The sequence below is a fragment of the Pocillopora verrucosa genome, chromosome 10 (assembly GCF_036669915.1).
Source record: "Pocillopora verrucosa isolate sample1 chromosome 10, ASM3666991v2, whole genome shotgun sequence".
NCBI lineage: Eukaryota > Metazoa > Cnidaria > Anthozoa > Scleractinia > Pocilloporidae > Pocillopora > Pocillopora verrucosa.
In genome coordinates, this window is record NC_089321.1 from 3,693,770 (window position 1) to 3,720,543 (window position 26,774).

Below are 26,774 nucleotides of genomic sequence, written 5' to 3' on the forward strand. Positions count from 1 at the left end.
GAATTCTAAGCTTTCCCTGATTGGTTGTAACCTATCCTCTTTCAGGGTACAGATGTTTTCGAAAAATTTATCATTTTCTTTGCTGAGTGTTATCGCATTTTTCACACCTTCTCAAGCAAACTTAGCTAAACCAAACAGGAACAACTTTTCACAGCAAACCTAAAGGCTGGTTCCAAATTTTTCTCATTTTAATAGTCTTTCATTACCATAGAGCAGATGCCGTTTGAGATCGAACAAGTAAGACGCCGAAATGAAGCTAAAACATTATTGACATATCCGCCCTAGCGTTCCTATTGCGATTTGTCTGTTTCCACGCCACTTTGATGTCTTCTGAGATCTGCAGCTTAAAAGACTCAAGTTTAAAACGTAAATCGTTTGGTGAGAGCTAAGTCAATGAAGCAATTAGGTCAGTTTCGGTTAAAGAAAGAATTTAAAGTTTTGTCTCATTGAAAACCTGTAAACGTTTATTACGAGCACGCAGCTTCCAAGCACCGTCCGAAACTTAAAATATACCTTAAAAATAACATGAGGGTTTGAATGATACACTTCTGCCTTTTCCCACTTCAACTATCGTGCATTCATTTTTTATGAACTCAGCCTTCTGCAAGTTACCCCAAGCAAAATTAAAGCAGTAATCCAACTCTATTGTATGCGCAGACATGGTAATTTAGTAATGTCAACTGAGATGATAACGTAAATTGGCCACCGTTAAGAGTTTCGAAGGAAAGTGACATTCCGAGCGTTGGTCCTTCGTGAGCGCGAATCATTCCATCCGACTAACTTGAAACGTCATCTCCGAAACTCTTAACGGTGGCCAATTTACGTTTTCAACTCAGTTTAATGCTAATTTACCCTGTTATGCTCTCCCACCGACGCAGCACCAGTTTCTTTAGAAACTTACCCCTTTTATTGTATGTGCAGACAGTTTAATTAAAATATGATAGAGCGCAAAGGTAACTGCTGTCAGTGAGTTTCTTGTTAGTGACACTTTGGATATGCATAAACGACATCATACTGCGTCGTCCTTTGACGAACCTGAAGGAAGGATACGTTTCAACAGCACTGCTCACCAGTGGTCCCGCACCGCTCACCAATGGTCCAGAATCTAATAAACCCTCTGACATATGATGTCACCTGAAGAGCTCGATACTCACCGGAGCTTGCTACTGTCCAAGTTCATCTATTACAGATTTGGTTAATACACTAATGCTCAATTATCAGTGGTCCAGCACTGATAACCAATGGTCCAGCACTGCTAACCAATGGTCCAGAATCTAATAAACCCTCTGCCATATGATGTCACTTGAAGGGCTCGATACTCACAGGAGCGCGTCACTGTCCAAGTTCATCTATTACAGATTTGCATGATACACTAATGCTCAGTATGAATGTGTGGAAGATATTATGAACAACCTCGGTCCTTCAATTACGGTACCTATTATTCAGATAACCGTGAGTTTACAATCTTGATACAAAAGATTTTCTACAAAATACAAAATATATCCACAGGAAAAGTAGCTTTTTAGATTGATGATATAAACGATGTCTTAATTGTAATTAAGTGTGTGATTAAAAAATTGTCTTAAACGCGCTAACAAACCTAAGTTAACCAGTCTCACCACTGCTAAGACAAAATTTTCACACAGACGCCAAAACTTTTTTTTGTCTCTGAGAAGCGAGTTAAACAAACTTTACAAATTTCCAGAAAAACAGACGAAACATCCATCACAAGAGGAGAAGGCATCTCCATCAAATTTTGGACTCTTCCGTCTGGATTTGGACGATTCTGTCTCATTTTGAACGCTTTCGTCCGATTTGGAATGTTTATTTCGGACGCTTTCGTCTGATTTTGGACGTTTCCGTCCGATTTCGGACATTTCCTTCCAATGTTTGAGCAGATTTATTTCTTGACCTCTACCCTCTAACCTTTAACTCTTGGCAGACCGTAAAGAAAATATCTTCAGCACTCCTTGAGGGAATTCAACTTGGGCAATATATGAACAGGGGCTCGTAAAAAGAAGTCTTAAAAAGGCCCTTTCATTCATAGCTGCATACATACAATGCTTCATTCCGGTCATTCCGTGAATTGTTTTGCGTGTGAATAAACAAAGGGGGCAAAAGATTCCAATGACGTAGATAATCAAGGGTATCAATTGGTCACCACATAACTGACAGCGACTGCAAACGTTTCCAGCAGTGCTGGTCTATAAACCAAGTTCACAACTACGTGGCTTATTATCTTTCTTCTCTTTTGGGAATTTTCACAACATACCTAGTGATCCAAAAGGTAAGCACGAGGGAAGTGTTTAGACTCGTCTTCTTAGAGTCATTGACTATATTAGGGTTATATTGCAGAGGCTGTCTACATTCGAGTGCGAGACTTGTCGATTTGTTGATCAACTTGATTACAACTCGTTTTACTCCACTCTGTAGATTCTTTAGTAATTTGAGCAATTGTTCTACTTCAGTACAGTCCAGGCTGGATGCCTCTTTTAAGACTTAAAAATTTCTCCAATTATTCTGATCTCAGCTTTTCTAGACACTCAATCCAAAGCCTAAAGGGTACAGCTGTGGAATACAAGGTTTATGGGAACCAATTGTGAACGCTTTGTAATGAGAACAGTAGGCGCCATTTTTATTCAATTAAACTTGCATAGGAAGGAGCTAAGTCTAAGTAATTATTTTCTTTAGAAATCTTTGTGCTTCGTCAGCAAGTTTATGAAACTGGAAATCGATAAAGACAGAAAGTAGATCAATCACAGTGGAGAATTTTAAAAGCTGACTTTCGAGCCTTAATTCACATTCGGAGCGAATTCGCGATAATTTTAAGTTCGTTAAGTTGTCTGTGACGTTACATGCAGATCAGCACCTTTTTCCAAATACAAAGGACATTGTTAAATAATTAAAACTTTCAATAACAGCAAATTAAAAGACAAATCTAAGAGTAATCTGCTGGTTTTCTTAAGGATAACATATCTTTAGACTCAATTACTACACTGAAAGGTTAATCTGCACGGAACACTCCTCGCATGACATTATTCATGCAAGCTTTGAGACTGCTCTTGAATTAACATGTCTTATAATTCCTAATCCTGATTGAGTCACCGCTATAATTCATTCTTCGAACTATCCAAACTGATTTTTTCCAGTTTTGAACACAATAACTTTCTTCTTTTTATTGTAGATGCCAAATTCTGAGCGTATTTCTTTACCTGTACTGGGTGTATTTTCACAGAAATGCTTATTTTCAAATAGTGATAACTGACGAAAATGAATTAGATTTTTATTGTAATGAGTTTATTTGATTTTGACGAGAGACCAACTTAAAATTCTGATTCATTGATTCCCTGACTGACTAACTGATTGACGGACTGACCAACTGACTAACTGGCTGACTGGCTGACTCACTGACCAACTGACCGACTGACTGACCGACTGACCGACTGACTGACGGACTGACCAACTGACCAACTGACTGACTGACTGGCCGACTGACTGGCCGACTGACTGGCCAACCGACTGACTGACTGACTGACTGACCGAATGACTGACTGACTGACCGACTGACTGACTAACTGACTAACTGACTGACTGACTGACTGAATGACTGACTGACTGATTGACGGACTAACTGACTGACTGACTGGCCGACCGACTGACTGACTGACTAACTGACCGAATGAATGACTGACTGACCGACCGACTGACTGACTGACTAACTGACTGACTGACTGAATGACTGACTGACTGACTTATTGACGGACTAACTGACTGACTGATAGATGATGACTGTCCCACTTATAGTCATTGCATGCACATAGCAAAAAGAGCACTTCTAAAGATAAAATTGGAAATTGATGAAAATGGTACCACTGAATAAGAGCCTTTCAGATTTGCTCAAACTCAGTTTAAAAATCTAGCATGAACGAAGATCCACACATTATTGATCAAATGTGACTTAAGTTTCTCCAAGCTCCCTTAATATGTGACCGACATAATCATGAAAGCCAAGAATAATTAGGAGACTTCGCATATACTCAAATGAAAATCAATTGAGATAGAAGAAGAACTTAATTTTATTTGTTGTGATTTTTTCATCGCTCTTCCATTCAGTTCAGCCGGACAAGTTTAGCAAACAGTTCATGTCGTTACAGTGGCCCATAATTGTCGAGGCGAAACAAAAACAATTTTACACACGCAAAATTAACAGAATCACGTCAGTCTTATTCATTTCCTTACGTATCATAAACCAGTCAATCAGTCAAAACAAAGTTCGACAGCGTATATTCACTTTTGTACAAATTTTCCCATAATGCATTTCCCATTGACGTCAGACCCCAAATATAATTTCCTGTTATACTTGAGAGTCGTTTCAGATGCAATTGAACGCTTAGTAATATTAATTAGGATGATCATAGAAAATCTAAATTATTTCCGGCTCATTTTGCTCTTCCTTTTGTTGGTTTTGAAGTATCTCAGTCAGGAAATATCCACCAATACTTTCATCCATTTCGGCGACTTATTTTTTATTATTGTACACGAACGTTTAGAGGCGTCATCTAACACGTCAACAAAAGTAAACCTCAGAAAAGTTGAAGAAATTTTTTTCATAACCCTGAAAAATCAACAATTATTCTTTATTAGTGGCACATATCATTATCATGAATTGTGCCTCGATAATATACACTAATAACGCAGTTACTAAGGTGTTCGTTAGTTATCATTTTCAAATGACGTCTCCGCCTTGTTTTTCAACGTCTTAGTTAATGCATCAATACAAAAGATGGCTATTCTGTAATGTTAATGATCCTAAGTAGTTTTTCCTCCACCACGCAGTGTTCAGTATGTAACTCAACATTAAGATAAAGAGTTTTATTTTAGGCAGCCCCCCCAACTCAATATTTGTCCGCAATCCTCACCGGAATTTGGGCCATTTACGGTTCTTACTGCGACAAAGCATAAGCCATTTAAGTTATGCACTGTGCGGGGCTTGGTAGATTAAAAAAGAATTACATTTCAGGCTCGGTATGAATAATGCTTTGAATAAGTAAAAAATTCTTTATTTTCATCACTTTTTCTCGACAAAAAGAGGGTCACAAGTGCCATTGATAAGGCTGTACGTTGGCCACGCCTTAACCATCAATCACAAGACAAGACAAAGAAAGTTCACAAGTGGTTCCAAGCCTGCTAGTGAGGGCCCTCGCTGAAAATTGAAATAACAATAATTTATCAATGGTGTCTTAGAAAATTCAGCGATAAATACTCAGACAGAAAGACTTTTAGACAACTAAAGGTACTGGGTAAGACAGAAAGCTCCAAGAATGCTCTCTTCCACTATACTATACAGTTTGTAGGCTGATTGAGGATTCTTTCCGAAGCTAAATGAAAAAGAATTGCACAGCAATTTACTTTTGTTAGAATCTAGAATCAAACTTTTCATAAATACAAATTTTATTCTTTTGTATCTAAATTATTGAAAACGTGCCCTCCTGAGATATACAAAAATCTATCTGCCTCTGGTTTGCACAATAGGGATGGGAAAGCCCTGGTAAATTACTTAACATTTCAGGAAACCACCCTTATCATAGAATCAAAATAATTTGCCTAAGTTGGCCGCAACACTTGTATAGGGAAATGTGAAAAAAGGCGATTAGATAGCGGGCAGGAATGAAAACGCGTTTCCACGCCGAGTAAGGGTTAATTTCACACAGAAAATCGTTTCGTCCGTGAAAAACGTGAGGAACAACAACAAAACGCATTTTTGTTTACTATCAAAAGAATTTACAATATTCCAATAAGTTCCTGGGCTTAAACGACCAAACAAAAAAAGTTAAGCAAAAAGAGTTGATAAAGAACAGAATGCAAATATTCTACTGACCAGTGAACATCAATTGGTATGATTGATACAACACCTTTTACTTTTAATTTCCTCGGCGGATGTGTGATAGAATTATTTCTTTGCAACAATAATGTCAAAGTTTTACGTAATACCGGCAACGTCTGGTTACTGTCGTAATTTAATCCAAACATCTTAAAATACTTTCGGATGCTTGTGTTTACTTTTAATGGAAATTCTTTTCCCACGCAGGCTACAAGAATGTACTTAAGATAAACCGATTTCCTTTGGTCTATTTTTCAGTTGTGATCAACACTGGAACGGTAAACAAGCATTGCCTCAAGGTGAATCAAAGCTGACAGCTGGCTTTCGCTTATTCAGGTGAGGTTGGATCGGTGAGTCAGTTCCAATTTCTCTCTCTGATTTTGCATCGTCGCGATTGTGTTAAGTTTACTGGTTGCTCTTCTAGCCGATGCTATGTCAGTTGCAGCTTACAATCTCAGCTTGAACGAATTTGGTCCTTCCCTTTTTCCTCATAGAGAATCGAATGAGTAAGGTAGCGTACAGAAAGCACCTTAAAAAAATTTCGATGAATAAGATACTCCAGAGCATTTTACCCAACTGCACCATCGGACAAATTTCATATTACAGAGTGTGTGCGGCATTTAAGCCTTCCTTACGGAAACCAAAGTTTTCTGATCTACATCCTTTCAAATTTACCACTTTCTCTTTGAAAAGCCGAATAATTTCTATGCAATCTGTTTTAACCTACACGGTAATTGCAAACTGAACGAAAATAATTTGCCCTCCTTCCCGACAAGATAATCTAACCGTTAATCACAGCTTAAAATTTTTCAGTTGAAGTGTTAACCCTCGTTTCTTCAAGTAACTGATATGCGACAACAACAGAAGTGCCTTGTAAGCTCTTCAACCTAAATTTTTTTCCATCCGTCGGTAATTCAAGTATTTTAGTTACGCTGACTGTGCGGTGAAGATAGGAACGTTTCATCTTATTAATGTAACGCAATCCATCGGCAAATATCACAGTCTAAAGCCAAGAACTCAAATGTTTGATTTAAGGAGGTCTTCAGTGGCTCTCACCGGTTAATTTGGGACATCTTGGAAATAGTGTAGGTTTAACGAGCATAAGACAGCAATGGCGAAAGGAAATTGGCAAAGAAGAGGCGAAGAATGTTCGTAGCACTTTTACGATCACTTGTATGACACAGTAAAACCTTCAAATATATTTTTCAGTCAGCCAGTGTTCAAATTCGTTTCACAGAAAATGATGGTGGTCTTTACTATTATTTCAGCTTCTTCCGTTTCCTCTCTAGACCTAAGAGGCGCTTTAAATCTGGCACTTATCAACTTGTTTCGCTCACTAGAAAAGTCAATGGCCGCGCGCGAGTGTTTTCGACGAACAGCAAAAGGTCACAAGTTCTTGCGTGAAATGTGTTTTCTTTACTTCATCCAAAGAGGCTTTCAAATGTTTCAGTCATTCAGCGGTTTTCCCTTTTTTCTTACAACGAGACAGAGCAAATATTGAAAGAGACACTGAAACTTTGTTCTTGTAAATTATCGAATTGTATTTTGGAATTTAAACTTAATGCCGACTTTCTAGAAGTAAATTATAAAGCAGAAAATAATTGAAGAGTTTGCAGGAAAGTAAAGAAGAAACTAACGGCAGTTTCTCCAGCTGCTCCAGCCCAAAATTTAGGTGATTTGTTTATCATCAGTATACATTATAGCAAAGATTCAAGCCCGGAATGTGGATGAGTTGAAGAATTCAGTCAAACCATCAAGAAAATTAGCTTGGTTCTAGTCTTGTAGCTGTGTTTACTACTTGCTTCAATGTGCCAATATATTAATCAAGATTAGATGATAATCGGATGAGAAAGCAATTCGCCAAATTGTTTTTGATGAGGTACTTGACAACGAGACATTTTTAAGTATGCTTCAGTGTAGCATGCATGCAGTTGCCATAAAAATCGCTCGAGTGCTGCTCTTTCATGGAAAAGTAAATAACACGTACGTGCCACAAGTCATTTTAGTTGTTGACATAAAAGAGACTGTGGTTGGAAGCAGGAGACGCCATGTTGTTTTTATTTAGTACTACTGGACGTCATGGAACCTGAAGTGAATTACAAATCGTCTTTAGGAGGATGACAATTAATTTCTAAACACAAATGTAGAAAAACATTTTCTATCAGTTTCTATCTGTTAAGCGCTGCAAATAGAAACACGTATCTCCAATTAGATGCCTGGATTAAAGGATAAACTGCCTAAAAATACTAAAACTACCATAAATAGTCACTTCCGAATGGCAACACGAAGCTCTAGCTGCAAAGCAGTAAAAGTAAACAAATCATTGTCATTTTCTTTCGTACATCGTTTATTATTTATTTATGGAAATATTTCATGTACAGAACACAACAACAACCGGTGCATTGCGTGCCTTCACTGAACATTTTAGCGACAACAGGATGTAAATTTTTGTCATTCGACTGAAACGCGACGTCACACAAATCAACTATTTCCTTCTCTCAAGAGAAGTAGTTAGTAATTAAAAAATTTCTATCCACCTACGCTCCAAACTATTTCGCTTCCGTGAATGTTACAATTCCCACATAACATTCTAAAAACACTTCAGAAACGCCCAACAACGCTTGTTGTTTTACCCGGAAACTACCGAGTCAATTTTATTGACTATTTTAATAAAGCGTTGCTGTTTTTGTTGTAGTTGTTTTTGTTATGTTTAATTTTTTTGTTGTTGTTGCGTGTTTTTGTCTCAACTTTGGACATGAGAGCAGCTGGGTCGGTTAAAAAGGCATGAATGGGCAATATAGAGTGAAAGATTCCTGGGCGTTTTTTACGAGGAAAGCTATGCATATTTGGACCTTTCACGAGACATGAAAGATATCTATCTTTGGAATTCTCACTCTTCCTGATCGTATGATATTGCCTTTTAAAAACCACAGAAGGAAAATAATATGTTAGTCTGGTGTGGAGGGGAATGAAAACCTGGATAACTAAGAGGAAAACAATCTCTATTTTGAATTATTTTGCCTTAACTTGAAATATGACCTATATGGTATTTTATTCATGGCTACATTGCCAGAATACGTCATACTATAACAAGATTCCTTGTCTGTAATTGTTTTTATGCCTTTTAATTTACTAACAAGATATGCATGGAAAGTATCCCTCACAGACATCGTTGTCAAATCAAATCATAACTTTTACTTTCAACGATGGAGGAAGGAAGTACTTCTAGTGGTTAGAGAAGAGAGTATTGAATTCGTACTCTAACATTTTCTTTGGACGGAATAATATCAGTAATTCTGCCACTCGCCAATTCCGTTTTCAGTTTGATAATTTTTTTTTCCAATGGATTCCTTGTTTATTTCACGGCGTCTCATTTGCGAACCGTAAACTCAGGTGTCAAAGATTGTCGCTATCAATTGTAGAGCCAAGAAACCAGCTGAAGATCAGTCGCTATGTTAAGCTTCCTGTGCGTCTAAACTTCGCCTGACGTAAACTTGAAGAAGAGATTTGTTAATAAACGTTTATTTCATTATAACTAGGATGGAAAACAAACTTATATTTTACAATCTTCAGGTATCATTTGTTTGTCGTTGCTCGTTAGTCAATAGCTTGAAAAGTTCAAACGCAAACTGAATGTCGTATTTCCTGATGAGAAATAAACTGTTTTCTTATCTTTTGTTAGCGGAATCCTCGTTCATTTTACCAAAGGAAATATTTTCGCCATCGTATCAAATCATCATAGCTATTTCCGGATTTCAAATTTTCCTTCATTCTTAAAGTTTTATTTCATGACGTGCCTTGCAAGTCAGTTGTTAAATTAAATTCAAAACAAACCTAATTATCTATCATATCTGCGGAAATTCATGTTAAGTGCTCGTCTCCTCTTGCTCTTCGCTCAGGATAAAGGTATTAGGACGTTTGCCTCTCTTTTCCGGGAGAGAGTCATCATTTGCGAGTTACCTAGGCGACTGACTCGGGGTAAATACCAAGAAATAATGTCAAAAACTGCTGACTACTGAGGTCGCTTATTCTTAGCTAAGACAAAGTCAGCGAATATTATCAACTCTTAAAATGTCGTTCAAGGTTGGTACTTGTTGAAAGCAGTTAAGATTTCGGATATGTTCGGGCTCTATTCGTAACATCTTCGAGTAGTCATGGATGAGTTTTTCTGAACAATACGCTAACATTCGTTTCGGTATGATATTTGACCACTCGCTCGCGTGACGCTGTAAAGAGGGTTTCCGCTATATTGTGGGATCACTGACGTAATTTGATTTAATACAATTGCCGACGACATCAGAATACAATGCAATGAGCAATTAGCTACTTCAGATTCCATCTTTAATGAGATCTGGAACAAAAAATAACAAACCGAAAATATCTCGGCAAGAAATAAATGACGTCAAATATTATGAAACCGCCTACTGCAATAAAAAGCGGTGTCAAGTCATAGTAACTACAAGACGGTATTTCGCGCCAAAGCGTTACCACATTAACGCTGCTTCTGAAACTGTGGCTGTATAGCAGAATCTTGTAGGATCTTTTCACAAAGAAACAAAAGATCTCGCAAAGCGGAGAATCATTTAAAAGGTAAGGGGAACTGATGTGTAAAATCGGCTTGTTATGTTACAGCATTAAGATCAGATTTGTTCAGCGTAAACGAGAAGAGTTGAATACATAATGAGAAGTGTTTCGTAAATGTATACCGAATCCTCTATGTGTGTACAAGCAGATTATTTGATTTCATTTTATTATTGCAGTGGGTGGTTGGTTTTCTGTAGTGCTTTTCCGAATGTGATTTCCTTTCAACAATAACTGCTGTAAAACATACTTTCTTGAGTGACAAATGTCCTCTATGTATATTCTTTAATGATCTTGACCTTTGAATTTACAGATGAATAATCGTAAGACTAAAAAAAAAAAAACCTAAAACGAAACAAATAAAATCAAATTACGCATGGAAACTATGTCCTCGCCGTTCGCCTGTTCGTGTGTGGTCACGAGATTCCAAATATACATTTCAAAAGCTGACATTACTTTACAAATTTAACTTGCTTTTGTAAGCATAATTTACGTCACTGCTCATTCTCAAAAGAACCCCTATTTCAAGCTATTTTCTCTTCTATCAGGGAGACTGCCCCTAACTGACATAACGTTGTGTGACAAGTTTTGCAAGTGAACGAATGATATTTTTAATATTCAGCTAAATGGTAATGGAAATCACACGAACATCGATTTAATGTGCCCTCTGTTAAAGTGAGCCCATCTTGCCAAACTCATCAACGTAAAAAGTAAGTAGCTTCGTTCTTTTAAACCGATAATTCATAAATCCTAAGCTTTTCCAGTAACTAGAATGTAAATGCTTTATTTCCTGATGCCGTGCTTTGATTGAGTCACTTGCTAAAATTGGAATTTTGTTACAAATGTCTAACCGCGTTTTCCGTTTCTCTGAACACCACTTTGCTCACTGAATTGGCATAATGCACTGATTTTAAGCTTTGAGACCTGCTGAAAATTAATTGCTCAGTTCCGTAAAGACGAGGTTATGGAGTCACTACTTGCTAAGATATTAAATTTTATTGACGGATATCCAACAGTTTTCCGTTTCATAACCCGTCTGTTCTGTCGTTATCCACTTGATATGCTGTTAACACGCTACAATTCACTCACGCCATCGTCTCAATTTGATGAGTCATTTTGATTTCAACAAAGACATCCGGTTCTTTGGTTTTGTGACTTGATTTGTTTCTAATGAAGAAAAAAGGAAACATGTATTCCTAATGTATTGTTCGTAAAAGAAAGTGTTCTCACGAGACATCGCGAGTATCTCGCACCTTCAAATGACTGAGGACTGAATTTGATCAGATGCCATCAACCTGTTTGTCATATCAGATATATGTAATTCTTTACTCCGGTTGCTGACGACGTTGAAATATTGTTAGTGCGGTCCTTTTAAATCAATATTCGGTTGTCTGACTTTACGTACGTCCACGAAAAGTCCCACTCTGTTCGTCAGTCACTTTTACAAATGACGTCTCTAGATACTCTACTCCGAAATCACAAGGCCGTTGAGGTTGTTTAAGTATCGGTCTTTGATAATACTTTAATTGAAGCGCATCCTTCAATGATCGAAAACTATCGATTTACCACGCCAGAAACAGCTATGATCGATTTTAGTCTAGTCTCCAAGAAAACAATACTGCTGACGATTCCAAATTTGTGACAAAAATTTTGGACGCTGTCCAGTTGAACTTTATCCTCTACGAATGAATTCAAAACAATTAAACTGGACTTTTGGAATAAAATCAAGTTTTACATCATATTTAGTGGGTGGTGCAAGAATTGCAATACGAAGCTGTGGTTTAGATTTTAAAAGAATAAATAAACCTTTAAGTGATGTCTGTGAGCGCGGTATCCTGCAACTTTTTTGTTTTTTTTCATTGCCGGTTTCGTTGATTGTGTGTTTCCCATGAAAAACTGAAGAACAGCTTTCCTTGAATCGATGTTTCCGTGAGCACATCTTCAAAACTTCCACATAATATTCTAATTTCTTATAAAAAGAAAGACAATGAACAGATGGTGCAAACGCCGCAAAAAACAAAGAAACACATATTGAAAACTTGTCAAATGAATAACTCTGTTTATTAGTTTTCGTTGAGAGGATTTAAAGCCTAGCATTATTAGACTTTTTCACGCGCACGCGACCTACCGTTATCACACGAATAGAAACAATCACTCTGTTGCAAGTAAATTAGTTATGAATCAAAGACTATCGTTGCATAATCACGTATCACAAGCCTAGAAAACGTCTGAGAAAGAACCGACTAAGTCTTGGAAGGATTCTTAAATAAAAAGTTTGATAAATATTTACTTTCACTTTCAGTAAAATATAGAATTTTGTTTGCCAATATTTACTGGTTTGAGTCCCATCATTGTCCCCATCTTTGTCACTATCTCATGACACAGTTTAAAATAATAAACTTTTCATACAATGGAATGAGGGATTAACAAGACTAAAAGAGAAGTTTAATCGAAGTTTTTGAGCCAGACCCGGCCCCAACATTAACGAATCAAAAGCTTATCATTCTTTAGGATCCACCTGATCGGAAAGAGTTTAATACTTTAAATAAGATATGTTTGCTATATTACTGTGTTTGGTTTTGACTGGCCATGAGGATCTAACGATAACAACATCATTAAGGACTTGAGTAAACAAAGCTTGGAAATGAAAACACTTGAACACAAACAGCATAGTCTGAGACTAAACTCATGCACTATTCCTGTGCGGTAGTGGTTTCACAGGTTTTTTTAGGGAAAAACACCGAAGCAATAATCTATTTTTGGCTGAAAGATTCCTAACAGTGCCGGTGCAAGGTTCAAATTTCGTAATTTCCCGTAGTTTGGCTTTGATATTGTCATCAAGGATGGAAATAGAGAAGAATTTTCTATTAAATGTTTAGACGAATATTGGCGGGACTGTGATATCAGGCATAAAAACAGCCCAAAATCAGTTTTGCAGTCCTGTAAAGAGATATGTACACGCTGGAAGTTTTCACTACAACCTGGTGTTCACCTTTGTCTTCTTTCTCCATAGCTTGAGTCATCCTTTTCATGATGAAACTGCCCTGACGCTTGCGTTCTTTGTTTTGATTTTAACTCCTCTAACATAAGTTCGGCAGCTTTTTAATTCACTAGTGTGAATTGATCGTACTTTTTCATTTGACTCGAAATTATAACTTTTAGAATTTTCGTGGGTGTAAACTGAGGGGGAACAAGTTACTAAGTGCGTGGGTTCAAAGTGAACAATACTGGAGATATTACACCCTTAATTACTCAATCTGAACAGCCATTTTGCTAAAAGAGAAAGCGTTGCCTCATTACATAACATGTTGCTTTAGGGCACTGCAGGATACCTGTTTCAGTATAGATTCATCACGAGGCGAGGTCTCCGCATTTTCAAACGGGAGATATGCATGGTTAATCTTAACGGCTGGTTGACTGGAAAGGAAACGGAAAACAACTCATCACCCAATTCTCGAGTTTTCGAAGCTTGAATACCGGAAATTTAGCTTTAACCAATGCCATCTACTTCAGAAATTATTTTTCGTCAAGCAGCGTTTCACGACTTTTAGTTTAGTAGTTGTGAGAGTGGAAGGCCCAGGAGAAACCGCGCCATAACAGTAAGTTTAACTAAAATAGCTACGAAGGACTTATCCTTAAAGTCGGTTTATAAATTTCTGAAGAAATCTCTAAAGAATAACGTTAAGAACAAATTGTATAGATAAAATTATTAATCAGGAGGAGGTGAAATAACTTTAAACAACAAAAGACTTAATTAACCTATATCTTCATTTACATTTTTCGTCCATCCAGACGATGCATCATTAAAAGAGTTTATTACTTTAGGATTGAGTGTCTTACAAGAGAATATTCTTGTGGTATCTTTGGCCCTGTAGACCTTCGAGGAAAAAAAAGATAGTGCCTTCGATAGATGAGAGAATTCAGAGAAGGCGCGGTCGAAAATTTTCATCATCGACACGATTCTTTACGATAAATACGATTTTTGCACAAGGCATGTGATCTTTTAACTCACTTAAGCTTCTTGATGAAGTGCGTGTTCCTCTCAGTTCTACGGATACCATTCCTAAATATTCCAAGATCAGCTCAATGAGATTGCTTAGCGAAGAAAAAATTCTTTAAAAAAAATTGTTTTGATGAATCGTGGTCTTCATATTGTCTTGGTAAACCAGTATCGTCTGAGTAACATGCAATTTGCTTTTCGCAGTCAATTGGTACCACTCTGTCTAGTCGCCTAAGAAAGCCATAAAGGGAGTCAATGACGTATCTATTACTTATCATTTGTCCAATGTAAACTTAGGACTGCAGTTCACTACTGAATACAGTCACATGATTTGCCAAGATTTACACGCAAAGCAAAAATGCCGCTTCATTTGGAAAAAGCATTCTACTCGCTGACTCAAAAGAGACAATTTAAAAAAGGCGAAGGAGACGTAATTATTATGGATGATCATTAGTTGTTTTCTTCATTTTTCTGCTTCGTTTCGAAGCTAATTTGATAAAGGGCCTCTTTCAATTTATTGACGAGAGCTAAAACATTTTGTTACGTAAAGAATAGAGGTCTTGCGGTTCCGCGCACGCTATAAGACTTGTACTCTACCCCTTCGTCAGGAGAGGTATCAATCTGTGCAGGGGGTGGAATCTGAAGTGTGTGGGTAGTTTAGACTTTACCTTCTCATCGTCTGCATCGTGCGGTTAATATTCAACTCGGTATTTTATCCTGATCACCCTGAAACAAGATTTGCGCTTGTTTTGAAGATCAAATAAATGTTCCATTTCGGCGAATTGACAATTTGCAAATTGTCTCACTGATCGCTTGCCTGAATATCTGCTTTCCTATTGGCTCATTTTAAGTGATTGATACTCCAACTTTATCGCGTGTAATTTAATTTATTGCCTGCAATCTGCTGGCATCGAGTTGGGTACAAAATCCGGATTGCTTAATAGTAATGCCTGCGAAGTTTACACTCAAAAACTCACATGCTGTCCAGTTTTTTAAAGAAATTACAGCCAAATCTGGATCAGAGTGAGATATTTCATGTTTCAGTTGAGACTCTAGGCCAAACAATTGTCGAGACACCTTTGCCAAGAAAAGATTCTGTAAACTGGATTAACGGCAAGAGATCAAGTCGTAATCTTTGTCACTGCAGTGTGTACCAACGATGATTTGAAATTGCACTCTTATCTAAGGTAGTTCAAAGTCAGGGAGTAGCCTGCAGACAAAAAATCCGCGCTGTGAAGCAATTCTTTCAAGGACAATGACTTTGCAAGGGGGCAAACTGAAGCGTGCGTGTGGACAACTTTTTCACCCCTTGAACTCTAAATTCCACGTCTTCGCCCTTGCGTAACGTATAAAAATCCTGAGCTATTAGCGCGTCTTAACCATTGTCTCTGCAAAAGTTCATAAGAATTCATATGTTTGCCTCTTTCGCCGGAGTAAAGCGCTACTTTATATTTCTAATTCTTTTCATTTTTACGAGATTAAGCTTTCTACAAAGCCTTGTCACGCGTGGACACTTTGCTGTGTGTGAACAGTTTGAAGCGTAATTTTTCGCGATGTGTTTCTTGACACTTCTTTTGTTCCATTGTCATCAAGGCATTTTCCAATCAATTTATCGAGCTCTGGATATTTAACCACTTGTCACCCAGCATATTATATTATGCTTTCTTTTTTTTCTTTTTGCTTCCGTCACATCTGTATTGGACCTAAGCTAGTGCAGACTAAGACATTTTTGATCGAGACGCAACAGACATCAGTAACATTCTTCACTCACAGACCACGAAGATTTAGAGCTTCAGTAGACAGATCGAGGTGAAAAAACTCTCACATCTCTTCAGTGTGCGCGCCAGACGCGTTAACAATTTGCGGCTTTCTCAAGTTCCATTAGCTTTTAGCTTTGTTTATTTACGCTGGCTTGCTTGTGTTTCAGTAAACAGCAAAGATTGAAGTGCACTCGCGACGTTCTAGAGAACCAATGCCTACAGTTATGGATAATCAGTGGTCTTCACCCAAGTTTATCACTTGTCCTGACTGCGGAGAGAGATACGACAGTGCGCACAAGAGGCGACTGATCGACACTTGTGGTCATCCGCGATGTTACTCGTGTCTTTTTGTGGATAAACCGTGCCCTTTGTGTCAAAGTAAGTACTCGGTTGTAAATACGTTTAAGTTACCGGCTGTTGATTCTAAAATACGAGGACAGTTTCAATGAGTCAGCCTTCGCAAGGAGAGACTTCCATCAGTGGGAATACTCAGTTGTTACGCACAGTTACAAAGTTATCTTGGGCCTAAGTTTTACAGAAGGTTATAACAGAAGAGCGGAACAGAAGTTTGGACAATTAATCTAGAGCCATAGACATCCAGTTATTCCTTGGCCAAAAATTTCGCTAAAATCTCCCTGAATTTCTAGCTTAAGCTTACTGTTTTGAGTAATTTGTTTACAAACTTAAAAAATTCCAACCACGAAACAAGCGAGACTATGCGCTCAACTGACTGAGAACTGTAGAGTGTCGCTGTCATAGTCGATTTCAATACAACACAGCTTTGCAACAACAGTTGTATAAGTCTTGGTTAATCAGCCGTTTTATTACATATTTATTACTGAGTTGTTATTCGTCCTACCAATAAATTAGAAAGAGTTCTTGTCGTTGTGTGTGCAAAGCAGTATATAAACGTTAGGCTCTGTGATAACGCATTGAAACTACTAGAGTCAAAAAGCGCTTTGTCGGGAGAAAGTTGAGTACTGAAAAGAACAAGTGGCATATTTTGCATTCTCGATTTGGAAGTTTACAGTCCGATATTGTTTAGGTGTGTTATGGAAAATTTTTAAGACTTTTAATGGCGACTGGAACCTTGTATTGTACGATAAGCTGTCTTACAGAACTAAAGCGAGCTCGCCAAGGAAGAAAAAGTGTCTGTGGCTTCAAAACATTACGTGACATTCCCCGTTGAAACTTTATGCCCCACGAGTCATTTAATTGTTTTGCGTAAACTTTAAACCACAAAAACAAATTTGGAACAATCAGTTGGAGAAGTATAGCTCGCAAACTGGCCATAGTAGACAGTTTAACTTCCTCTTTCAGAAGTGTTCGGTTCAGCGGCAGACTGTGATCACCACGAAAGACGTGGTTGGATTCATGAATCGCTGTTTCAATTGACTAACAGCCAAATCTCCGGCACGCGATGAGTGACTTTGTACCTACTGACGCGAGTCTTGAAACGAGAGTTTCATAATACAGTAGGAGATTATTCGAAAAGGCTTTTCAAACCAAGAATATGAAACGAAACGGCCGGTGGACGACTTCTAGTTGATTCCTTAAAAGGATTTTAAAACGTCTGCTGACGCAGACGACGAAAACAAGTGAATGATCTCGCTCATCGGCCTTTGCTATTTAATTAGTATTAATAATTAATATTCGTCATATTTTCATAGCGTAACAAAACACCAAGTAGCTTATGACTGTGCAAGTAGAATTATCGAGCTCAGTAAATGTCAATTTCGTGTAATCCATGTTGTTTGTTGAGGTTTCCGGATGTTATAGCGAAAATGAGTATCCAGTCTTGAGAGTTTTCAGAGCTAATTACCCATGGCATAATCTTCTCTTATCAAAACATGCACCTCCGTTACCTTGGAGACAGTTGTATGACTTCCTTAACATTGTTCCGTTTGTAAATTTAGTGGCAGATCAAAATAATTCCGAAATAGTTGCGATGACAATTCCGTAACTTGTTTAATTATTAGCTGTCAAATCTTAACATAAATTCAAATTTAAGCCTAGAAACAATAAATGGAAAGATCTTCCAGTTCCTTCTTATTCTGTATGAAGAGCAAGTAAAATTCCAAAAACTGCGGCATGTCTGTAAGTGTCCAAAGCTTGTCCACATGGAGGAGGCGATTTCGTTAAATAGTTTGTAGTTTTTTCACCAACAGAGTTTTTGTTAAATGCAGAAGTTGCAGCACGTTCGTGTCATGGTTCGAGGAAATTCACAGCGGGTCACTAGTTACTCAAGAGAGGGCAATTTTAGAAGCGTGCTACAACGCAAGCATATTTCTCCAAACGATTTTTTTTAACTCAGTAAACATAATATATATTATACTCGTCACTCCAAGGGTGACTGAAAAGAAATGTCTTCCCTTCAATATTAGTACATTGTAAGGCAGACAGCTGACACAAATAAAGAAGAATGTAAACCACGGAAATTGTCTGATTAAACAGCGGCTTTCCAGAGCTAAAACTACAAGAAACATTAAACAGAGAGACGGGAGAGTCGACATCTAGTTCTAGGAATCGGAAGAATTGAAAACGATTTTTTTGGCAAATGAAACGTTTTCGTGCAGTTAAAGATGTCTTGCAGAAAAAACCGCTCAAGCCTATAATCTATGGTCCACTAAAGACGCCCACGACAAGATTTCGTAGAGAACAGATTATGAACCTTGAACGTTAAATTTCTTATTAAGCACACGCTGTAAGTTCATAGTTGCATGCGCACATGGTTTAACAGTTCTGAAATTTTGCTTTTTGTGACTTCGTTGCCAGAAATTCTCTATTGTAATTTAGCAATGATCGTGAGCTGTACTCTAATTAATTTTTGTCACAAGTAACAAATGTAAGTAGCCTTCAAGAGCTCTTGACTTGTTGATCCACGGACATGGTTCATGCAAATTAAGAAAAAAAGAGACAAGCGGAAATTTTATAAAAAAAATAACTATTCCGCTCATATGAATTACTAATTGTAACTTTACTAGAACTCAAACTCCTCCATTTTAATGTAGAGCTTCCACAAGACCCCAGGTCACGTGCCAGTTCATTCCACGCTGGTAGCTCTGGTTCTGAGGAATCCTTAAGCGTGTCAAGCAACACTCTCTCATCCGGGAACCTCAGCAAGGATCAGAGTTCGCTCTCACACCCAGACCTCAGTGAGATACACAAGGAACGCGCGGCCACCTTGCCTGCTCGTGGCTTCAGAACAGGTAAAACGAGTTTTGATACCAAACTTACGTAATATATGTTGACGCAAGCGGATAAAAATTTTGTGTGTAACTTTACTGAATCTACAATATTTTACCAGTTAAACTTGATGGCTAAATCCGATTGTCTTCGGGCTTAATTTAATCCTTCAAATTCACGACAATTCGCTCCTTGCTAAAAAAAAGCGGCATTTTTGATTGCGTTGATTCATTCAATTTTAAGAGCGTGTGCCTAATTTTTTCGCCAAAGCTTTATATCAAAATTCAACAAACTATATCCTTTTACTGTTAACACAAAAGTTTAGGGGGTATTGGTTTATTTTTAGGCATTATTCCGAGAAATTCAAGCCTATCGATATTATTGATGGCAGGAAATTGCTTTTTGCTATTTTTGTTCTGCATACGGTCGTCAATGAAAAGGCGGCAAACCCCAAACCGCAAAGAAAGAAAGCGCCAGAACAATAAGGAAACGAAAAAAACAACAGGATCTATTGTTTGTATGATAAAACAAGGTTTTAGCCTAGTTGTTTTAGCAAACGCACCAGTTAAGCCATTCCTGTCTCGGTATCGAAACGGAAAGGCGTTTCTTCTGCGGGAAGAAGTTTGTCCAAGTTCAGAACTCCCTCCCTCTCAACCGCTATCCCTTAGCTTTTGAGGGGGCCTCTCGTGACTGACGAGTTGAAGGACGAACTCAAACAGCATCCTACTGTTGAATAAACAATGCGCTGTTTGTGGCTTCAGTTATTCCCACGGTTTAACAAGCCAAGAAGCCGTGTAGAAATTCAAAAACAAACTCCCTTACAAGAAATAGAAGCAAAGAACAACAAAAACATTTATCAGTTTGACATTTTAAGACCCCGTGCTAATAACCTAAAAAACTTCCTTCCTTAGCCTCAGGAATGTAAACGAACCGTGCCTTTTGATTGCTTTAAAAGGAGCAAACCGCATAATTAGGCATAATTAGATGTAATTTGTTTAGCGTAGTCAAAAGCTCATTAATATTGGTGTTGGCTATGACGAGGCGACTTATTGTTACATCTGTATTACGGAATGTCGGGTGTATTTTAACTACCAAAGAACGGCAGTGGATAAATCAAATTCGCACACCGACAGTTTATGTGACTTCCTAGGGCAACAAATTACTTATCGTACACGCCCACGGTCGATTGATATCACGTCTTTACACTTCTATGCAAAATTCTGAGATCGCGCGCTGGATTAGGAAGATTGCTTCGGTTCACTAGTCAATTGCATCTCATTGTTGCAGTATTGCGATCAAGTTGTTCTCTGGCTGTGAGACAATCCGCGAAACAGTTTGTCACCACGTACGAACGAACGGAAACTGGTTGTGGAATCGTTTATGGTGATATACTAAAATGGCGAAAGGAAACCTGATGTGTTTGTAGTAGTGTTGCAGCGGTTCAAAAGCGACAAACAGACATTGTTAACGTTAAATGATGGTGATAGAAGCAACTAAGGTTGAATTATGTTGAAGTTTAAGAGAGTCAAACCGAAGTTTCCCGAGAAGGGTAACACGTTTGTTGCGAAGCCTTCCGTTGTCAGAGCTAGAGTTATTCAAGGTTATTCTTTGCTGAGTTTGTGAAGTGATTTTACACACGAAATTACTACCTCTATGTATTGTAATGTTGTGCTATATATTGAAAGCATTAATGTTGTTGTGTTTTCTTTACTACAGATAACTACTTCAGGTCTCTATACAGATATGACCCTCACGCTACGGGTGAGTTTTGTCAGTCAACTGATTGATCTTCTCTCGGTTCAGTAATACGCGCTATTAAACTATTCCGCTACTAACTCCATTCTTTAGCGATTGAATTTACATGGATTGCCTGACGGAATTTTAAGACAGTGGATCTTATCAGTACCACAAAGAAACCTCGCCTTTTATCTTATTGTTTAGAACTACTTCCTAGTGATCTTGTGGTCTCGTGGAGATCGAAAGCTGACGGTTTTATGGTTTTAAACGAAATAAGAAGACTTGACTGAGTCCCAATGGAGATAACACCATAAATCCTGTTTCATTCAACAGTCTTAATCCGTTTTCGTGTACTCTGATTCGATCTCTTTCCGGGGACTGAATATTTGTCAGTGAAACTCTGCGACTTACACAAGTAGCGTGACTGCTTAGATCGTTTAAAAAAAAAAACCAAACACTTTGGATCTCACTCAGTATTCCGAGAAATCAACTACTAAAATCTTCCTAACAAGAGCCTTCAACTCCGAATATCGTGTTTTTATATTTCCTTCTCGCATAGTTTATATTCCATCACGTTCGAAGCCTCAGTATGCGCTGTGTTTTTTTTTTTTTTTTCAAGGACACAGTTCTTCAAGTCAGATTGTAAAGATACGTCAGTTTGACTCAGTAGAGAGCTAACGTGTCTTGTTTCCAATGGATTACTTTGCTGGCTCGGATTATTCATATGTAGAGTAATAAAGTTTAAATCAAGGAGTACGAATCTCAATGATCTATTCTGATAGCCGGTTACTGTATCAACTTCAAAGCGAATGTATACGGTTACAACTTCTGTTTGGGACTTAGTTTTTCATGTTTCAAAAGACTGTTCCTGAGCAGCAAACGCAATTTATTGCGAGACGTGCAAAATTTATAAATATAACTTTTACCAACTGCTCGAAACAATATTCACGAACCGTTTCATTCATGACGTGTTTACAAAAGCTTAATATCACTTTCATTACGCCAACAGAAAATACAGACGTCAAAGATTTCAAGCAGAGGAACAGGACCGTGCAGAATTATCATAAATCACTGGAAAATCTCTCAGACCAGTTTTGGAAAAGCGTTGAAAGAGCTTCGAGTCCATTGGGACGAAGTACAAGTAAGTTTCGTGACCTCTATGTCGATGTTAGGTGATCGATCGTTGACGATAGTATTGATTTGTGGCTCCCATATTATGTTTTGAAGATAACAGAACAAGAGCTATGCATATTTTTGTTCAAGGAATATTTTCACAAGATATTGCTTGATAGCTAAAACACACATTTCTGATGTTATGATAATAAAATTATCGCGAGAACGATAAACCGCTATCTAACTGGAATCGAATTGTCGGCCGTTCAGTAGGGGGTCAAATGACAGCTGTAGATATAGATAAGTTTCTGCTCAATTGCCAGGGTTTATGCTACCGTTGATGGGCTCTTATGGGGGGGGGGTTTAAAAGGTGTCCATGGTAACTTCAAGATTCTTCGGGAATGTAGGAGAGACAGAGAACTTTAGTGGAATTTTTAGAACGCAGAGATTTGATCAAGTAGAGATGTCTCCTCATAAGAGTGTCATGAGAGTGTTTTGGTTTTCGTTGTGCTTGTAACCGCGTGTTTATGGAACAATTGAAATAATATTCTTGAAAGTTTTGTCCATTGAGCAGGTGTTAAGACAATGCTTTCCATAGTTTGTTTACGGATACACTGTCACACATGACCTGTGTGGTAAAGAGTAAATAGAAAGCGCATTTCACCGCTCTTCAATCTCATTCTTTCGTTGTGTTTTCCTGCTTTCGTTACTGAACGAAACGCACTTTCATTAGACACAAAATTCCTCACGGAAAATGAAATTTACTCTGCCATGCTGCGATAGTTCATTTTCATGAACAAAATGTCTCTTGTGTCAGGGAACGATTAAAAAATGTCAAAGAAAGCAATAACATCGCGGAATGAATCATAGCAAACTTTTCCTATTATTCAGTGTCTTCAATGTCAGTGGCCGTGATAATGTTTTTTCATGTTTTCATGATTGGTCCCATTCTTTTTGTAGGTCTTACCCCTTTACACCCCAGCATCGGTATGCATATATTCCACTAGTTCAATTCCTTCTGTACCGAAAAGGAAAATTTGTTTATCAATCAAGAAGTTCTTTAGTTGGTGGTCGTACCATTTAATCTCATGACCTTAATGTTTGACGCAGTGTCGATATTGTAATCAGAAATGAGATTCTGGTCACTCTCACGGGTTTCAGTGCTAAAACAGTGTCTAGGAGATAGGAAAATTCTGTACAGTACTTCTAATGTTATTGCGTGAATTTAGTTTTTAACGAAGAAAATAATTTTGATGTTTACGTTTGTTTAATCCACAGTCTCGTCATTAAAAAGTGATGATTCTCCTCCGTCATCAATAAGGTCCTCTACTGATGACGTCACATCCACTCTTTCCAGACTAACAGTTCCAGACCTACCCAGACGGCGCTCAGCCACGGATGTCCCGAAAAGACCCGAGTACCAGAAACGTGATTCGTATCGAAGCGAAACGTTACGAAAACCAGAGATTGCCGAAATAAGGCCACGATCACAGTCCGACATTGCCGCAATAAAAACTTCCGAAGGCGAATTTAGGGAAAGGCATTTTTACACTTTGCCAACCAATTTCCACCGCTCAGATTTTGACAGACATCGGGCCGGTTCCGATAAATCATCGGACACTTCGCTGCCTTTTTCCGATTCATGCTCGGAAAGTTCCGGCGATTCCGACCATTTGGCCGTTGGCAATCCGCGAAGCCCGCCGTACAAAGGAATGACAAAGAGATTGTCATATGACGAGAATCAAAACGAACGATTAAAGATCGCAGAGGAGCGACTTCTGAGTAGATTGATGGGGACTGACGAGGAGGCAAAGCGAAAGAGGGATGCTAAAAATGTTATCCATTGGGTGATAGAGCCTCCTAAGCAAGATGAGCCAAAGAACACCAGTGGAGTGCACACGGACAGCGGTCATCCAACAAAACCAGATCCTCCAAAACGAAGAGACAGCAGTCAAAGACTCAATGGCCAGAAATCACAAGAGATCAATGGACAGTATAGAACAGTAACGTCGCTCTGATGCGCGTGTTATACAAGACGTTTGAAAAGAAACCGACTTTATCAGTGCAATCTGACACAGTATCTGATTGCGATTAATAGGATTAATATTTTTCAAGATTAGGCTGGAAGGCACTGATTAATATTATATTAATATTATTCAAGATTAAGATGAAAGGCGCTCTGAGGACCGTTGTTGATCAGGGGTCTGAAAGCAGGACTTTACGAGCGCGTTATATGAAAGTTAGATGAGGAATGATTAAATTAAGATACGAATACCGTTTGGCGATCATCGTAATTTTAATCAGCTCTTAAAAAAGAAATACACTAAAAAGATGTATTTATGAGCAGGTTTGACATTTGAATGGGCGTGTAATATCCTAAGATTGAATCATTCATTTTTTTTGTTTTAACTGTACTTAACGCTTTGTGTGGTGTGTAATGAACATGAAGGAAAACGGCTTCATAGTGGTACAAAATCCAGTTTTAAGTTTTAGACAAAGAAATATTAGGTAGTTAAAAGAAATCTAGTTTTGTAAATAAGTGCCAATAGCTTTTAAGGGATTTGTCTTTAATTGGAGCATATATCAGTAAAGAGATTGTGGTTATAACGTTTTTGATTTAAACTTTCAATGAATACTTGCTGTGTTTAAGGAAAAAACAAACAAAGGGTTGTTAAAAAAAAACTCGGCATTCAAGGGACATCGACAAATTCAGTGCTTTTTTGAACTGTATGCATAACTTAAGAATCGACTTATAGTTTAATACATTAAGTAGTATTGCAATGGCATGTGATTCACACGAGCAATGGCTGTACACTAAGAATGGATGATTTCAAAAACAAGTCTTTAAACTTGAGTAGATGAGATTTACAACGGGTGTTTTTGCAGGTGTATTTCCTTATAGAAATTTACACGTATAAATAAACATTTTCATGATGAACTTATGATTAACCTTTTCTAGCTTTGCCTCCACTACTCAACCGGGCACACAAAGAGTTGATATCTGAGCGCGTTGGTCAGCAAAGCCATCGTTTATTTAACGCCAAATCGATATGTTTACAGAAGTCTTACGATTGAAGTTAACTAAATGCACCAAAGCCGGACATGAAAACCCCTTAAAACCAGCAGGTGGAAAAAACGGGGTACGTTTACCCCCAACCAAGGCAGCGGTGCCACCCTTGAGGTTTCAGGGTATCCTGTGAATGACATATTATACACAGTTACTCAAGGTAGTATGCAAGTACAGCTCAAAATCTATACAAAAACGAAAACGAACAACTAAACACGTTGAAGGCTGACCGTAGAATGCCTTGCCCTACTAACGACCTCTACTCACACACCACAATCCCATAACCCTCCGCGCACCTCGCATCCGTCCCTAGTCCTCTGATACGCGCCGACAAAATATTAATTAATGCTAACTAGGATTACCACAAATTACAATTTTCTTAATCCTTTACATCAGCATGCATATTCTCCATACTGATCTGCATACATTTCTTGAAGCGCCGACGAGGAGAATTTGTTTAACCAACAAGAGCTTCTCTGAGTTGTTGATCATTTCCTTTACTCCCGTGACCTTAACAGTTAACTCCCCAACATCAGTATGCATATTCTCCATACTACTCCCTAGACATTTCCAAGGGTTCTGTCAGGGAGAATTTGTATGACAATCAAGAGCTTCTTAAATTGGTGACCATTTCCTTTATTCTCATGACCTTAATGTGTGATTCAGGGGGGATGTTGTGAGGAGAAATTAAATGTTGGTCACTCATAAGGGTTAATGTGTGATTCAGGGATGTTTTTGTAAGGAGAAAGTAGATGCGAGTCACTGTCAGGAGTAACAGAGTTGAGTCACTGTGACTGATAATTTTTAATAAATAATTAGAGAACATTTTCATGAAGAGCTGTACTTTACAAGGGCCAAAATCAAGCAATGTAGGCTATAGGAAACTGCTGCTCATTCAATATATATATATATAAATTAAAAAACTTCTCGCAGTACTTTATCTAAGCTGGAGTCAAGCAGTGATGATACTTCGTGAAAGTTACAACTTTCATATCCGTGCGAAACCAACCTATCAAAAATTCACACACAAATTACCCACAAGACCTCTGTGTTTGATTCAGGAAAGATAATGTAAGGAGAAATTAGATACTGGTCAGAAGATTCAAAGTTTTAATTCATTCCTCTTCAACTTTTTACCTCCTAGCACAGTCAATTTTAATCGAGTTTAAAAATCGATGAAACATTTGTGCACCTCATGACATGATCCGAGGTTTATGGAAATTGGTCATGACGAACTGAATGCAAAAAGCTAAAGAACATGTTTGGTGATGCACTACTTGTTTATTTTGGTAACTTAGAAACCGAAAGTTAACCAGTTGAAGGTGGAACATAAATAGAGACAACCGATATAACAGTGGCGCAATGCTTAAAATAAGAGCGATACAGTAGAACCCCGCAAACTAGTCCTTCAAAGGAAAGCGAAAAAAGGTTCAAGCTAGTGGGGTTCGA

General features: G+C 38.0%; 1 protein-coding gene across 3 annotated transcripts; it reads left to right on the forward strand.

Moving 5' to 3' along the window:
- Positions 1-10,346: 10,346 nt before the first annotated feature.
- LOC131782150 (uncharacterized) lies at positions 10,347-25,196 on the forward strand. 3 transcript variants are annotated; one of them, XM_059098867.2, is made up of 7 exons: positions 10,410-10,471; positions 11,085-11,172; positions 16,390-16,600; positions 19,234-19,431; positions 21,125-21,169; positions 22,155-22,286; positions 23,537-25,196. In XM_059098867.2, exons 3-7 carry the CDS (start codon positions 16,435-16,437, stop codon positions 24,274-24,276), a joined length of 1,281 nt encoding a protein of 426 aa, XP_058954850.2. In that variant the 5' UTR covers positions 10,410-10,471; positions 11,085-11,172; positions 16,390-16,434; the 3' UTR covers positions 24,277-25,196. The 3 variants fall into 3 exon arrangements, with proteins under 3 accessions (XP_058954851.2, XP_058954850.2, XP_058954849.2); XM_059098868.2 differs by lacking the exon at positions 11,085-11,172 and having other exon boundaries at positions 10,347-10,471; XM_059098866.2 differs by lacking the exons at positions 10,410-10,471; positions 11,085-11,172 and adding an exon at positions 16,035-16,271.
- Positions 25,197-26,774: the final 1,578 nt, after the last annotated feature.